Here is a 16,166-nt window from a genome sequence, read left to right as displayed (position 1 = left end):
TTCGTTCTCAGGATTCTCTGCTTTTTTTAAATTTCTTCGCTTTTATTTTTTCACCTTTATCGCCTTCTAAATTTTATCTGCCGACATTCTCCATTTAATTTTGACAATATCTAGTAAATTATATGATCTGTCATTTTTCGCAATAGGGTTAATACACCTGAGGAGTAACACTTTTAAGGGTTTGGAAGTTTAAAAAGTTATTGAGTCATGTTTGCAGTGAAAACCTGAAATAGACAAGCATTTAAATGGGTTTCAGACAGTTACGAGGAATGTGAGCAGTACCAGCTGACATCAGCAGTAGACAGTGACAGAAGCAGCAGTGACCTGGATGGGGAAGATGGTTTGACCTTGCGCGGTAGGAAGAAACGTATGAAGAAAGCTCTGCCAAAGGACTTTATTAGTAGTCAGGATTTGGATTGTTCACGTAAGTCTGTATTCAGTTACTGACATTTGCAAGCATGTATAAGGTTTTTCTAGACAAAAATATGTACCTACATACATACAATATCTTCTACTCATGCTCATCCCTATACTGTCCAAACCCCTTATGCAAGAGTTAACCAGCATCTTCACTCTTTCATCCCTCACGCTGGTAAACTCTGGAACAATCTTCCTTCATCTGTATTTCCTCCTGCCTACGACTTGAACTCTTTCAAGAGGAGGGCATCAGGACATCTCTCCTCCCGAATTTGACCTTGCTTTTGGACACCTCTTTTGTTTCTATTTTAGGAGCAGCGAGTAGCGGGCTTTTTTTTATTATTGTTTTCTTTTTTGTGTGCCCTTGAGCTGCCTCCTGTGCTCCTGTCACACACAATCACTCTACTGCTATGCTCTAGTGTCAGTCCCCTTCCCTTAACTGCCTCCTTCACACTATCAATCCATCCTTTTCGCGGCCGCCCTCTCAGATTCCTACCCCTCCCGTTTGAACGTACTATCTTCTTCACCAACCTGTCATCCTCCATTCTTTCAACATGACCAAACCATCTCAGCACACATTGCTTTGCTCTTCCTGCCAAATTTTGCTTTATTATAGGTTTGTAGTAGATAAGCATATTTGAATTATTAGATACTACCATAGTAAATTTTGTTTTGTTAACAGCTATTATTTTTTCACAGACTTTGCCTCAGGGCCATCTTTACAAGTAACAGTTGCTCCCCCCCCACCACAAAAGGTTGTCCCATACAACCATCAACACAAAGGCTTGCCAAGTGCAGCAAGAAAAAAATCTGAAAAGACATAATTCTAACAGGTAAGATGTAGCTGTATTCTACAACTAATTGCTTTATGTGATCATGACCTGATGTAGAGAAACGAATGCAGTCCATGTGCAGTAAAGGGTCATATTACTGTATTTCTTATATAGGATGAGGTCATCTATGATGTGATCTCAATCTGAGATGAATATAGTATGACAAAATGTAGCTGTGAATCTATCTATCTATATATTGAGGCTGTTTCCCCCGTAAAAGGAGTGACTCCACTCTCTCGAAAACCACAAATCTCCTGAACTGTGGCCCCATCACCGGATGCAGTTTAATGTCCGACCAGGATAATTACTAATATTTCCTATTACATATATTTCACAGATGTGAAAGTAACCGGCAAAAGAAGAGTAGTTACCAACAGCAAGATGAAGGCAGTCAGCCTGATACCCTACACGGCAGTTTGGACCTTCATGACAACCACAGCCTAAGGAACAGATCTGACCGACAGACGAGACATGACAGCAGTGACCAACAAAGCAGACATGACAGCAGCGATTGACACAACAGACATGACAGCAGCGATTGACACAACAGACATGACAGCAGCGATTACACAGCAGACATGACAGCAGTGACCGACACAGCAGACATGACAGCAGTGACCAACACAGCAGACGTGACAGCAGTGACCAACACAAAAGACATGACAGTCGTGGCCGATGCAGCAGACTTGACAGCAGTGACCGACACAACAGACATGACGGTCATGACCGACACAACAGACATGACAGCAGTGACCGACGCAGCAGGCATGACAGTCATGACCGACACAACAGACATGACAGTCGTGACCGACATGACAGCAGTGACCGACGCAGCAGGCATGACAGTCATGACCGACACAACAGACATGACAGTCGTGACCGACATGACAGCAGTGACCGACGCAGCAGACATGACAGTCGTGACCGACACAACAGACATGACAACAGTGACCAACGCAGCAGACATGACAGTCGTGACCGACACAACAGACATGACAGTCGTGACCGACACAACAGACATGACAACAGTGACCAACGCAGCAGGCATGACAGTCGTGACCGACACAACAGACATGACAACAGTGACCAACGCAGCAGGCATGACAGTCGTGACCGACACAACAGACATGACAACAGTGACCGACGCAGCAGGCATGACAGTCGTGACCGACGCAGCAGACATGACAACAGTGACCAACGCAGCAGGCATGACAGTCGTGACCGACACAACAGACATGACAGTCGTGACCGACACAACAGACATGACAACAGTGACCAACGCAGCAGGCATGACAGTCGTGACCGACACAACAGACATGACAACAGTGACCAACGCAGCAGGCATGACAGTCGTGACCGACGCAGCAGACATGACAGTCGTGACCGACACAACAGACATGACAGTCGTGACCGACACAACAGACATGACAACAGTGACCAACGCAGCAGACATGACAGTCGTGACCGACGCAGCAGACATGACAGTCGTGACCGACGCAGCAGACATGACAGTCGTGACCGACGCAGCAGACATGACAGTCGTGACCGACACAACAGACATGACAGTCGTGACCGACACAACAGACATGACAGTCGTGACCGACACAACAGACATGACAACAGTGACCAACGCAGCAGACATGACAGCAGTGACCGACAAGGGAGCGATTGGATTCAGAATCTGTCTAGTGAAGACCTTGATGATGTTCAACCCTTGAACCAAGGAGAAAACCGTCAGAGTGGATTTCCTATGGATTGGGCAAGTAAGTTGAAAAGTTTTTGTGCACTGAGTAGTGCTCAAGTGTTTTAAACACTGAACAGTGTAGTGCTTTTCATTAGGTGTTCCAATTCTTCTTGTATGAATATATTGTAAATGTACTGAGTTATGTTGTCCTAACAGTTTTACATCCTTTCTGGTTGCATTCATTGTGATAACAATTTTCGGTAACCTGACATTACAGTGAGTGTACCAAAGGCCTGCTGTCTTTCACTTAGTGGTACCACTCATCATCTACCTGCAGGTTCCAAATATTACACAAGTGTCCTATACCATGTACTTACAGCATCATGCCTGATTGTAATTTACAATGCTATGATTTTCACAATGTATACTGTAAATACTTTTTTTTAATCTGTCCAAAAGTATAAAAATTAATGGAGATGTAGCAACAATGTAACATGCCAGGGCTTTGGAAAGTATTACAATACTGAAAGTCTAAATATTATTGTTCAGCTTCCATGTAATTACTGAAAAAATCATTATCAATAGATTATTATTGGATTTGTGTTGTGATTTGTAAAGGAGTTATGATATTAAGTTAATAAATTATTAGCATTAATCTGTATAATATAGGTACTACTTCATATAAATATTTGGTGGAGAGTGGATTGTTGATTTGTGAGGGTATGTGTAAGTAGGAAGATTCAATAAGTAAGAGTGTAGCTCTAAATAGTTTCCACACCATAATTGATATGGTTCACTCACTCAGATTCACCACATTTGGATAACAATATCTGAGGAGGATTGAAATATTGCCTGTTCTAAAATGCCAAGTGTATGTTAAAACTTCTTTTCCTCACTATTTTTTCCAGAATTCCAGAGGCGAGTCATTCATTTGTTGCTGGATATGAGGACCTCTTTGCATACTCTTACTGGCTCTACACCAAGTGACAATGATATATCAATTCAACAGCTGGACTCTATGGAGGATGCAGAGGCATTTGAAAATGAATTGTGAACACCCTCTTTTTGCAAAGAAATGACAGAAAAATTTGTCCACATAGGTGGAATTTCAGTGAAGGATATGATATCAAAGGTATTGTGCAGCATTATGTCGAAGAAGTTGATGTGTAAGTACAACATGTATGGACAACGGGGCAAAGTAGCTTTTAAAAATACAAGATTGTGAAGTGTCATCACAGACTGTTATGAAGAAATTCAGAGATGTGAGTTTAACAGAAATACACATGATTGCAACACAATTGTGTAATGCCCCAAAAATGAAGTAAAGTGGAAACTAAATCATGTAGGGTAGTGGGCAAATAGTGATGCTGGGTCAGGGGATACCATAAAATCAGGTAACTTCAGACATTTTTAGGGTTTTGGCCTATAAATTCTTGTAGAACTACACTATTTGAAACCTGTCCTTACTGTGAAAACTGTTCTATGATCTGTCCAACAGTTTGGTTAGACTCAGGAAAACTGTTGATACCCACATTTTTATTCCAGGTACGGTGTGCAAAAAAATGTAGCAACAAGATGTGTATTCCCAAAGCATGAACAGAAATTTGTATTAGTAATTAAGAGTCACACCTGTAATATCAAGGCATACTGTGTAGAACAGTCCCTGAGTTAGGGCTGAGGAGGTAAAACTAAAATCTGAAATCTGACTCCTTTATTTTGAAATAACTGCCACAAAATGGTTGTTGATAATGAAACTGGCTTTATAATGCTACCAAGAACTCAGCTGGAGTCGAAGTCATGGTAACTTTACTGCCTCCTTCCTGCCTCCTTTCACCCACTATTGCTGTGACTTGACTGCAGGCCTGCCATGAATAACAGCAAATTGTGAAAATGATGATGTACAGTATTGTATTGTGGCTTTTCTTTCTCCTGATGGATATTAAATTTACATAGTATTATATTGTATTGTGGCTTTTCTTTCTCCTGATGGATATTAAATTTACATAGTATTATATTATGTCTCATTGCAATACATACTGCAATGCTGTAGTGCTTTATGTTAATTTTCTGTGTTGATTATTTTCTTGTTAATCAGCAATGCATACTCTATATTGTTTAAAGATGTAAATGTCATTGTAGGATGTGTGTATTTGCATTCCTAAAATCCTGTGCTTTGTATAGAAAGATATACATTCACTTCAAGATATTCATGTATGTATTCCTTGTACTACCATCATAGTATAGTGCCATACTATATTATGCGTTGTAGTACTTATAAGGAATACATACAAATATCCTTCAGTACGTGGATGTATATATTTCTATTCAATACAAGATTTTAAAAATCCAGATATACAAATCCTACCTTGGAATTTATATCTTTAAATAATACAGGACATGCATTGCCGATTAGCAAGGAAATTATCGTATTAATACAGAAATTACCTTGGAAATTACACGAGTAATTCAAGTGTTTTGGTCACGTGAAACACTCGTGTTCACGACACGTAAAACTCACGTGAAAATTTCTCGTGAATTTCACGTGTCAAAAACACGTGAATTCCATTTTGCGTTTTAGATCAGTTTTTCTCGTGATATTCACGTGTCATATTCACGTGAATTTGATCAGATTTATCCGAGTTTTTGCCCACTGGGATGGCACGCATCCAGTACCCCGTCACCTTACTGCACCCACACCTCACTGCCACCTGCCGTCCTCTTCCATGTAGCTATCCAGTCTACTCTTAAAACAAGCTATCGTCCCTGCACTAACTATGTGATTGCTGAATCTATTCCATTCCCCCACCACCCTATTACTACACCAATGCTTGCCTATATCTCTCCTAAACCTATACTTTTCTAATTTAAATCCATTACTGCGAGTTCTATTCTGCTGGCTAATTCTCAGTACTTTACTTATATCGCCTTTGTTGTAACCCTTGACCCATTTGAATACTTCTATCAGATCTCCCCGCACTCTTCGGCTCTCTAGTGAATGTATAAGTTTAGAAGTTTCAGCCTATTTTGATATGGGAGGTTCCTCAGCCCCTGAATCATCTTGGTCATCCTCCTCTGAACTGATTCTAGCAAGCTGATGTCCATTCTGTAGAGGCAGCTCCTTTGACCCTAAGCTCCCGTGTATCTACTCCCACCTAATATCGCTGTCCATGAATTTATCTAGTCTATTTTTTAATGTGACAATTGTATTGGCACTCACCACGTGACTGCTAAGCCTATTCCACTCATCCACCACCCTGTTTGTAAACCAATTTTTGCCTGTGTCCCTGTTGAATCTGAATTTATCCAGTTTAAACCCATTACTTCGTGTCCTACCCGGTTCTCTTACCAACAAAACCTTATGAATGTCTCCCTTATTAAAGCCCTTCATCCATTTATAAACCTCGATCATGTCTCCACGCACCCTTCGCCTTTCTAGAGAATGCAAGTTTAACTGTTTGAGTCTTTCCTCGTATGGCAAGTTTCTCAACCCCTGAATCATCTTAGTCATCCTCCTCAGCACCGATTCTAACATTTTGATATCCATTCCATAGTAAGGTGACCAGAACTGAGCCGCATAGTCAAGATGAGGTCCAACTAATGCTAAATATAGTTTGAGGAAGACTTCGGGGCTTCTGTTGCTTACGCTCCTTGAACTAAATCCCAGTACCCTATTTGCTCGATTTCTAGCTTGAATGCATTGTGCCCTTGGACGGAGATCAGAGCTCACTAAGACCCCTAAATCCCTCTCGCACCCAGACCTGCTTATGAGAGTGTTATTTAAGCAATAGTTATGTGAGGGGTTGTTCCTACCTACACTCAGAATACTGCACTTCCCTACATTGAACTCCATCTGCCATTTATCCGCCCAGTCATACAATCTGTTGAGTTCACCTTGGAGAATACTAGCGTCCTGATCCGACTCAATTACTCTACCGATCTTGGTATCATCTGCAAATTTACTAACATCACTACTAATTCCTGTATCTAAGTCATTGATATAAATAATAAACAAAAGTGGACCTAATACCGAGCCTTGTGGGACCCCACTCGTAACACATCCCCAGTCAGATCTTTTACCATTGACTGAATTGTTAACTAAACATTTAAGTGAGTCTTTAACATATAGCGCAACTCACTGAACTGCCACACACTACTGGCGACCCACCAGCGTCACGTATCCTGCCTAACAATTCTCTAAAACGCCTGAGAAGGTCCTCGCTTGGCACACGATCTATCATGGTGCTTGTAGATTAACTCTCTAACCATTGGATCACATTTCAGGATATAATGTGCTGTGCCACCGGCAGCAGGCTTACTAAAATTTTTCTCAATTTTCCCCTCAACTTGTGTAATCGAGTGTAGGAACTCATTTCTTTTAAGCAGTGTCTCAATTATGTTATCCCCAGTCTCCTCCTTGTGCACATTACGATCTTTGGCCTCAGTTTTCCCACACTTTTAGTCCTGACTTTCTCCACAGATTGCAATTTTTGGGCTGCCTCATTCCTCATATCCTCATCATCAAAGTTCATTATAATATTACCTCCAATAGTAAATCATGAATCAGTAATCTGAATGCCATGTAATGCTTCAGAAACTTCACCTTTCAACTCTGTAGCCTTTTTATCTTGTTCCGAGGCCTTGACAACAAGTAAATTCTTCTTAACTTTCCTCTTACGTTTGGTGACCTCAGCCCAAGTTGCATCTGCTGACTCCACATGTTCAGCCCGCTGCAAAACGTCCGCCACATCCTGCGCCACCTCCCCCAGCTCCTCCTTCACACTGACCGCTTGTGACTCAACTTCTTGTTTCACTTCTGATATTTCCTTAGATAATTCCAGCTAAAATTCTTCCATTTTTTCCACAATTTTGGTAGCCAGAGATGCTTTATGAAGGCATGGGTTGCAAATCCAATTTACTTTATATATATTTTCCGACTTAATTCCAGACAGATGAGCACACTTCACATGACACCACTTAGGGCACAGACAGCACCCTATCCACTTATCGCCTGTGGGATCCGCACAAACGTAACAGAACTCCACCGAGGTCTTGGCTCGGCCAGCCATGTCGATTCAGCGTTTTCGCGAGCAAGGCGCAGCACCTCCGACCCGCGCGGCGACTCACTACTCACTCTGCCATAATTGTTTTAGCATCCTTATTCTTTACCCGCTATGTTGGACTGAGTAAGTGACCTTTGACCTGATGAACTAAAGTCTGTGTCCACCTCTGCCAGCCATCGCTCGTCAGCACCCCTGACCAGTCTTCCGGGACCCAAGCCACTCCGGGGACAGAGTGGCCTCAACGCCTAGCCTCGCAGCCTCAATGATTAGGTATGTTTGTGCGGCTTACTCGCATCGGACTCCGGTTTGGCCTAAAAACTATGAGACTCCTAACTTGTGGGCTGAACTAAATCATCGCCTATTCGACTAAGTGCTTATGAAGTGCAAAAAGCAGCCTAGATTCCGATAAGTAGCAATATTACTAGATTTACTAGCGGCTTCTCTTGTTACCGCCGATAAAAGACTGTTGAACTCTTAATTAACTTCCATAATAAATCAAACTATCGCCTAGTCGACCAAAGCGCTTATAGAACGTAGCAAACCTAAACTCCGAAAAGTAGGATTGATAGATTTTAGCGATTAGCACTTCCTTTCACCTACGATAAAACAACAAGCGATTGGACTCTTAAGATCTAGTATTAACCAAACCTTCATTTATTCGAGTAACACAGCGTAGCAGACCTTACAAACTCCCCAAAACAGTACTATTAGGAGAGCCTAATGATTACCAGCGCCCAGCCAATTTTTTCCACCAAATCGATAAAATACTGACGGTGACCGCGAGCCTTTAGTACCCTTGACACCCTAGTAGCCTTGACACCTGTGAGACACTCTGCTGGTCTCAGCGTGTAACCTTTCAGCTTACTCTGTTAACCGTTCCTCCCGGGCTCCCTCCCTGACAACGCCCTGCTTCTGTACTCCGTCCCATCCCTCCGGCGTGGTCTCGGGGGCCCAGCGCGCGAAACTGCTTCTTGCATGAGCCACACCGCTGCTGCGAGGGGCGGCGCGAGGCGGAACTGTCCTGCTGCTCGTCCGTGTATTGAGGCCTCGCGGAAATGACGATTTTTACATCATCTTCCTGTTTTGAATTCCCCTTTTCTCTCCTTTTCCTGTATGTCGTTCATCTGTTGTCATATTGTTTCCAACCCTTTTCCGATTTTTCATTGTGTTTTTTGTTTTGTTTCCTTGCTTCCGTTTTTTTCATAATTTGTAACCAATCGACTACTTATCTTCATAATTTATCTTTCGGTTCAATGTGGAGGCGTTCTCTGGTCTTGGTTCCCTAATGCCTGGGGGCGAAAGCAAGATCGAGAGAAGTGAGCTGCATTGTATTCATATGATATTAATGTCGAGTTTAAGGTTAGATCCTCTTTACCAGTTGTGATGTAACTTGAGCCTCCCATCGCCTGAGAACGAAGCTCTATATATCTATGGCTTGAATCGAGCCGTAACTCTACGATTCATATATTTTTCCATTAAGAAGGAAGCTGAAAGTAGAGGTTCAATCCTAGCTGCAGTTAGCCGGTTCAGTGATGTTTCCTGAGTCTTCCATCACCTGAGAACCATGACCTTTATATACCTGGATAGAGTCGAACCAAGTCTCTCCCTTACTTTTTTGACGAAAAGGAAGGAAAGCGTAAAGGTTCAATCATAGTTACCCTTGGCTGGTTCACTGATGTTTCCTGAGTTTTCCATCACTTGAAATGTAAGTTTTTTTTATTTTTTATTTCTGGCTTGAATCGCACCAAATCTCTATAACCTTTTTTTTCTGAGTAAGAGGGATAGAAAGTAAAGGTTTAATGATATTTTCTCCAGGCTGGTCAGGTGATGTTGCCACTTGAGCATTCCATCACCTGATACCCAGGCCTTGAACCGAACCATGTCTCCATCACCCATCTTTTGTATGAGGAGACATAAGGAGTAAAGACTCGATCTGAGTTACTCTCGCCCGCTGGAGTGATGTTACTACTTGAGCCTCCCAACACCTGAGGTCCACATCTTTTCTTCGCCCGGTGGAGTGATGTTACTACTTGTGCCTCCCAACGCCCAAGGTCCACATCTTTTCTTCGCCCGGTGGAGTGATGTTACTACTTGAGCCTCCCAACACCTGAGGTCCACATCTTTTCTTCCTTTGCCTTGAATCGGTTTGTGTTTATGTTTTCACGACTCACTGTTTCATTTTACATCCTGGCGCTACAAAAACTGACATTTCTGTTTCTTGTTTTGATTGGTTCCCCCGAGGCAGAAATAAACCGTGACTTTTTTTTTTAAATATTCAATAATTTTCCTGCGCGGGATGATAAAAAAAACCCTTGTCATTTTTTTTTTTCTTATTATGGCGGGATGAGCAAAAAACTTCCTGCACTTTTCATTAATTTTATTGCGTTGAAGTATTACACAAATCGTGGCACTTCATATTTTAATAATAGTTTGCACCTTGAGCGTTTGTCTTAACTTGTTGCACCGAGTAGATACTAAAAACACAACTTTGGTTTCCTAACTCTCGTCTTACTCGTTCCGTCAGAGTAGAAAACATGTTATTTTGTTCAATCTACCTCGCTTCACGAACGACTTAATGCAAGCTTCCATAAAAAAGAAAATTTACACAAACTTTCGTTAAAAATCTCCGCCAATACCGGACCACTGCGGGCTTCTCCTTCCTCCCTCCATCCGTCCCATTATACGATTACGAACTCGATTAAGATTATTTCAAATGTTGTTTTCTCTGACTCAGCATCTGTGTCTGTCTGTCAGTCTGTCTGTCTGTGTCTTTGTTAGTCAATCTATCTGTCTTTCTGTCTGTATTTGTGTGTCTGTTATTCGTTTATTTATCCATCTATATAAAAAACATTCCAACTCACCTATCCACTTATTCATAGCAAATCTATCGATCTATATGTCTATATCTATTTATGCATCTATCTTTTTTCCTATCTCTGCATCGATTTATATATTTATCTATTCCTTTCACATTACTGTTATTATTGTCCTACACACACACACACACACACACACACACACACACACACACACACACACACACACACGAGTCCACAATAGCTGCAGCAATTAACAACACTTCACCATACTACACCTCCCTTCAAAATGATCTCTGTTGTAACCCAACCCTTCGTATGTGGGTTTATTTGAGATTACAAGGTAACGTGTGCCGAAGCACGTGAGTTCTGGGATATTCAAAGAAGTATACACTAATCTATTTATTAAACAATAAACTGAAGCGTTCAGAGACGCATGGTACTTCTTTCACCTTGTATAACGGCGTGAGTACTGTCACGATATTGGCTCACAGTGACATAATAAAACCACAATAATGATAACACAATGGAGACAGTAATCACTGCTCCTGTTCATACAATAGTACACAATAATAAATCCTAACAACTTCCTAATAATTCCTAATGATTCCTAATAATTCCTAATATATATATATATATATATATATATGTATGCCGCACTGGACCTTAATCTACACAGCTCACACTTCTACTCACGAACAATACAGAAGTCAGCATCTTGGGTGAAGAGCAGGGAACACGTTTCTTCTTTCTTGTTTCTTCTGTCTTGTGTTCTTCTTTCGTGACTTCTTGCTGGAGTCCTTCTTTCTTGGTTTCTTGTATCTTGCTGCTTCTTCTTGTCGCGAGTGAGTGGAGCGTGTTCTCTTCTTGTTCTGTAGCTGCTCTGGAGCTGTTCTCTTCTTTGTTCCCTATTTTATACGTAGTCTTCGACGAGGATGAGGGAGGAGCTTGAAGGTTGATCGTAGGACCTACGAGGTGTGGCCTAGATTACTGCTTTCCCTAGGTTTGGCGTTTGTCCTAGCGTAGGAGGGACTCAGGTACTTTCGCGTCTCGTGGGTGGCTCTTTTGTTTTAGTGAGTTCCCACGGGGCCCGGTGATTTGTTGCTACTGTACGCTCAGCTTTCGTAGGTTCTTTGGAGCCTTGTGATTGGCTTCCCGTAGCGTGACGTAGCTGTGACACACTCCGGTTTTTCTTCCGCGAGGCTGGAGGCTAATTAGTATGCCTGGCGCTGTAGGTGCAAAGGTCAGATGGGCGTTGTCCTTTCTCTTTCTTCCTCGCCTCGGAGTCGGGTGTCAGGTGTCGCTGTTGACTAATGATGTTATGAGTGGTGTCACTTGATCTTCCTTGTTTCGGCGTAGAGTGGCGCTGATGACTAATGACTTCTTCCAACGCATGGCCGTAAAGGGGCCGCTAATTGTTTTAGCGCGAAGGGACCGGGCTGGCTGCTTGATCGTCCAACAATGTTTTCATATTCTCTTCGTCCTCGGGGAGATAACGTCCAAGTCGCTGTTGTAGTGGGGCACTAATATTGGTGATAAATGAAGTCTGGCGACGAGGGACTGCTCCGCGTGGTATGTCGTCATTTGGGTTACCCGCTTGGTTACCGAAGTTACCAAGAGACGGGTTTGGGTTACCTGCAGGGTTTATGTTACCCGCAGGGTTACCACATACCTCCCCCCTCGGAAGGCCTCGCCCCGGAGGCCTACCAAGGACGATGGTGGGGCGGGCTGGGCTGTCACCAGCTGCCACAGGTCCCGGCGGACATGGCGACGGACGTATTTGTAAATCCATGCATGTGTACCGCAGGCCAGGAGGAGGACTAGGAAGAGCACGCCAGCCAAGGTGAGGAGCATCCACAAGGAGGGATGCGACGCCGAAGATGGTTGTGGGGCGTGAATGGGCTGAAGGGCTGCCAGGATAGCCTGGAGAGCCACAGGTTGCTCACTGTTAAGTAAAGTGAGATTAGGCAAGTGACGAAGCCAGGTGGCGTTGGGAGCCAGGGCTGGGAGCACCACATCAAGGGGAACAGGTTTGAGAGTAAGCGGGGGCAGATCAGCGATGGTATCGTGAGCAGGAAGTGTGAGCAATGGGCTATGTGCACTACAACCTTGACCTAGAGTAAGAACTCCTGAGCCATTGACAAGTTGCCGAAGCTTATTGACAGGGTTGGTAGGGCAATTGAGGGTGAGCGTGACAGGCTGACTAGTGGAGAACGTCCACACGCCTTGTCCTTTAAGGAACATTGGGGGGAAGGACTTTAGTAAAAAGGTTTGACATAGATTAGTAGCTATGTACTTATTAAGGAACGCTGCGGACTCGCAAGTGTCCACTGAAGCGTCATAAACAGGGCCAATGGGAGGACAGATATACAAATGGTCATATTGCACACAGTGGTCCAGGGAATCTAATAAAAAATAAGAGTTCCTATCTTCGCTGAAGGCAATAAACTTATGATTACGGGAGTATTGAGCAAAATATGTAGAATCAGGTACAGGATAGGGGAGTGAGTCGATCCTGAAGACATCAAAGATGTCTGCAGGACTTCCTCGCATGGGGAGAGTGAGGTAAAAGTGTTTCGAGCCCGAGGAGATTGAAGGTCGTGCGGCAACACGAATAGTATCCCTATATAATGCTAAATATTCAGGTGCTGCTGGGAAAAGTAACCCTGGAGGCTTTACTGCAGCCTCTTGTAGAACCTCGAGTAATGTTTTATCGGGAAGTAACATTGGTGTAACCCGAGTTTGTAATAAGGATTGAAGACCTAACTTTACATTCAAGTTGGACGAAACAACATCAGTTAGAGCCAGTTCAAGGTTAAAGAAGGCTTCCGTGAGTCTCTGTCCTGCTTCTAGTTGGAGTGTCTTAAGGGAAAACTCGCGAATTATTTGGTTGGAAATGTTGGCTGCAGATTCTAGTCGTCTAATTGCTGAATGTATAGCCCTCATATCGCGGGCTGTCATGTTTAAAGCATGGGAATGAACGTTTAACATAACCCGTTCTTTTTCCGTAAGGGACTCAAGGGTATGTATCTGGTGATGAACGGCATCAATTTGAGCCTGGGTAGCCGTGCCAAACAAAATATTAGATAAGGAGCCAAGGAAATTTAGGGCTCCCCGCTTGGAACGATCTCTGGGCATGGCACCCATTATGTACGTTAAAAAATTATTCATGTCAAGGAACAGCTTGTCAAACTCGTTGTCAAATGAACGTAGGGTCTTTTTAAGGGAGTTGACAACCAGATACGAGTCATTCATATGTTGGATGTTCCAGGCGATATCGGCAGTTAAGTTTTTCGCCTGAATGAGGGGTTGCAAGATGTCATCAGCTTTGACTTCGAAAGGGACGATGTAATATCGTCCTGTGAGAAGGGCCCGGTACGCTGGCGAAAAGTTAAGGCCAGCGCGCACAGGGGATTCTCTCGACGGGGCATCAGGAACGACGCCGACGATAAGAGCCATCTGCGGAGAAACTTAGTCTTAGAGCAGCTCCTGATATCTAGAATGATTTAACGCTTATATTCTATAGGTTTGGACATAACATGTGGGAGATTTGGAGGATCCGTAGATGATCGTAACTGGTAGCGGGGTGTTGTACTAGGTTCAATTTCGGTAGCGACTTCTGATGTGGCAGTTTCATTGTCCGTGTCTTGCTCGGTTTCTTTCGCATCAGAACGGTGGATGACCGTTGGTGCAAGTGAGGAGTCGACAAAGTCGTCAAAAGAATCGGGGAGGTCTGCCTCCGATGAATCCAGGAGTGGATAGGCTCTCCGTATATGGGGATGTTGTTTATAAGTGATGCTATCTTCGGGAATCACTTTCACACGGTCTGTATGGATAGTAGCCATTTTACTAGTCCTAATATCTTTGAGCTGCACTACCACGTCGCTCACTACTTTTATAACTCTATATGGACCTTTGAAGAGCGCCTGCAATTTTTTATGCTCTTTTCTGCTAGGTGTGTTTTTCAGGTACACTCTATCACCTATTTTTAAGGGTTTTATCCTCGATGGTTTATGGTATCTTTCCATCTCTTGTCGACCTATTTCCAGGTATTCTTCACATCTGGCATAGACTTTCTGAGCTACTAGGGTCATTTCTTCCTTATAGCTGTCTACATTATACCAAGGCTTGGTAGTCTCTTCTAACATATTGTAAGGCAACCTGGGGTCTCGAAGATACAGGAGGAAAAATGGTGTGTCCCTTATGATTCTGTGATATGCGGTGTTGTAGGCATGAGTTGCGGCGGGTAGCATTGTATCCCAAATACTTATATTTCCCTCAACTAAAGTCCTTAGAATACTGACTATCGTGGCATTAGCCCTTTCTACCACTCCATTTGCTGCTGGGTGGAACGCTGTTATCTTTGCATGCTTTAATTGTAACTGGTTTGTTACATCTCTTAATACGTGGTTTACAAATTCACCACCTTGGTCAGTAACAACTGATTGAGGTATTCCGTGAGCACAAATTACCTTATCATAGAATGCACGAGCAACTTCTGTTGCTTCCTTAGTTTTGAGAGGCACCACCACTAAATATTTAGTGAAAACATCGATTATGATCAACAGGTATCTGTAGCCATTATCTGAGCGACCGACAGGTCCTACCACGTCCATATGTACTCTCTCAAAAGGTGAGGTAACATCTGGGTAGTGTCGCAGGGGAGCAGGGTAAGAGTTCCCAGTCCTCTTAAAACGAACACACGTGGTACATCTCCTACAAAAATCTTCTATATCCCTTTTCATCCCTGGCCAGTAAGCGAACTTCTGGCAACGTTGCAAGGTAACCTTAGCACCACCATGCCCAGCTGTTGGCACGGAATGCGCTAAAGTTATCGCTTTGGAGATATACTGAGGGGGCAGAAGAACTACACATGTGTCTTCCCCGTAGGGGTTTCTCATTACTCGATAGAGTATATTCTCTTTTAATTGACATCTATCTATAGGTACTCGGAGTTTTACCCTTGCTTGCTTCATTGCCATCTCTATCTCTTCAACTGACTTTCCGTCTCTAAGCATTCTCTTCATGAGGCCATAGGCTTCATGGCAGTCTTGTAGCTCAATAATTTCAGGTATATCCCATGTAACGTTAGTGTCGTTAGCTCCTGGGACAATAGTCATTACTTTATCTCTAGGATCTACTAGTGAGATACCATCTTCTTCTACTCTGCAACGTGATAGGAAATCTGCTACTACGTTCTCTTTTCCGGGTAAGTGCTTTATTGAGAAGTCATATTCTGCTAGTAGTGACTGCCACCGAGCAATACGCCCGTTTGGGGTTGCTACCTTAAGTAACCAAACTAGGGGGCGGTGGTCTGTGTGAATCTCTATATGATAACCCAGTATTAAGGGTCGAT

General features: G+C 43.1%; 1 protein-coding gene across 1 annotated transcript; it reads left to right on the top strand.

Annotated features, from left to right (window-relative positions):
• Positions 1-237: 237 nt before the first annotated feature.
• Positions 238-4,894, top strand: LOC126990843 (serine-rich adhesin for platelets-like). The gene is made up of 4 exons (XM_050849497.1): positions 238-424; positions 1,117-1,250; positions 1,588-3,013; positions 3,843-4,894. Exon 3 carries the CDS (start codon positions 1,829-1,831, stop codon positions 2,966-2,968), a length of 1,140 nt encoding a protein of 379 aa, XP_050705454.1. The 5' UTR covers positions 238-424; positions 1,117-1,250; positions 1,588-1,828; the 3' UTR covers positions 2,969-3,013; positions 3,843-4,894.
• Positions 4,895-16,166: the final 11,272 nt, after the last annotated feature.

This window comes from Eriocheir sinensis, unplaced genomic scaffold (genome assembly GCF_024679095.1).
Source record: "Eriocheir sinensis breed Jianghai 21 unplaced genomic scaffold, ASM2467909v1 Scaffold21, whole genome shotgun sequence".
Classification (NCBI taxonomy): domain Eukaryota; kingdom Metazoa; phylum Arthropoda; class Malacostraca; order Decapoda; family Varunidae; genus Eriocheir; species Eriocheir sinensis.
This window is presented reverse-complemented; position numbering and strand designations above follow the sequence as displayed.

Coding starts and splice junctions, on each gene's coding strand:
- LOC126990843 (XM_050849497.1), top strand. CDS start 1,829: ATGACAGCAGTGACCGACACAGCAGACATGACAGCAGTGACCAACACA.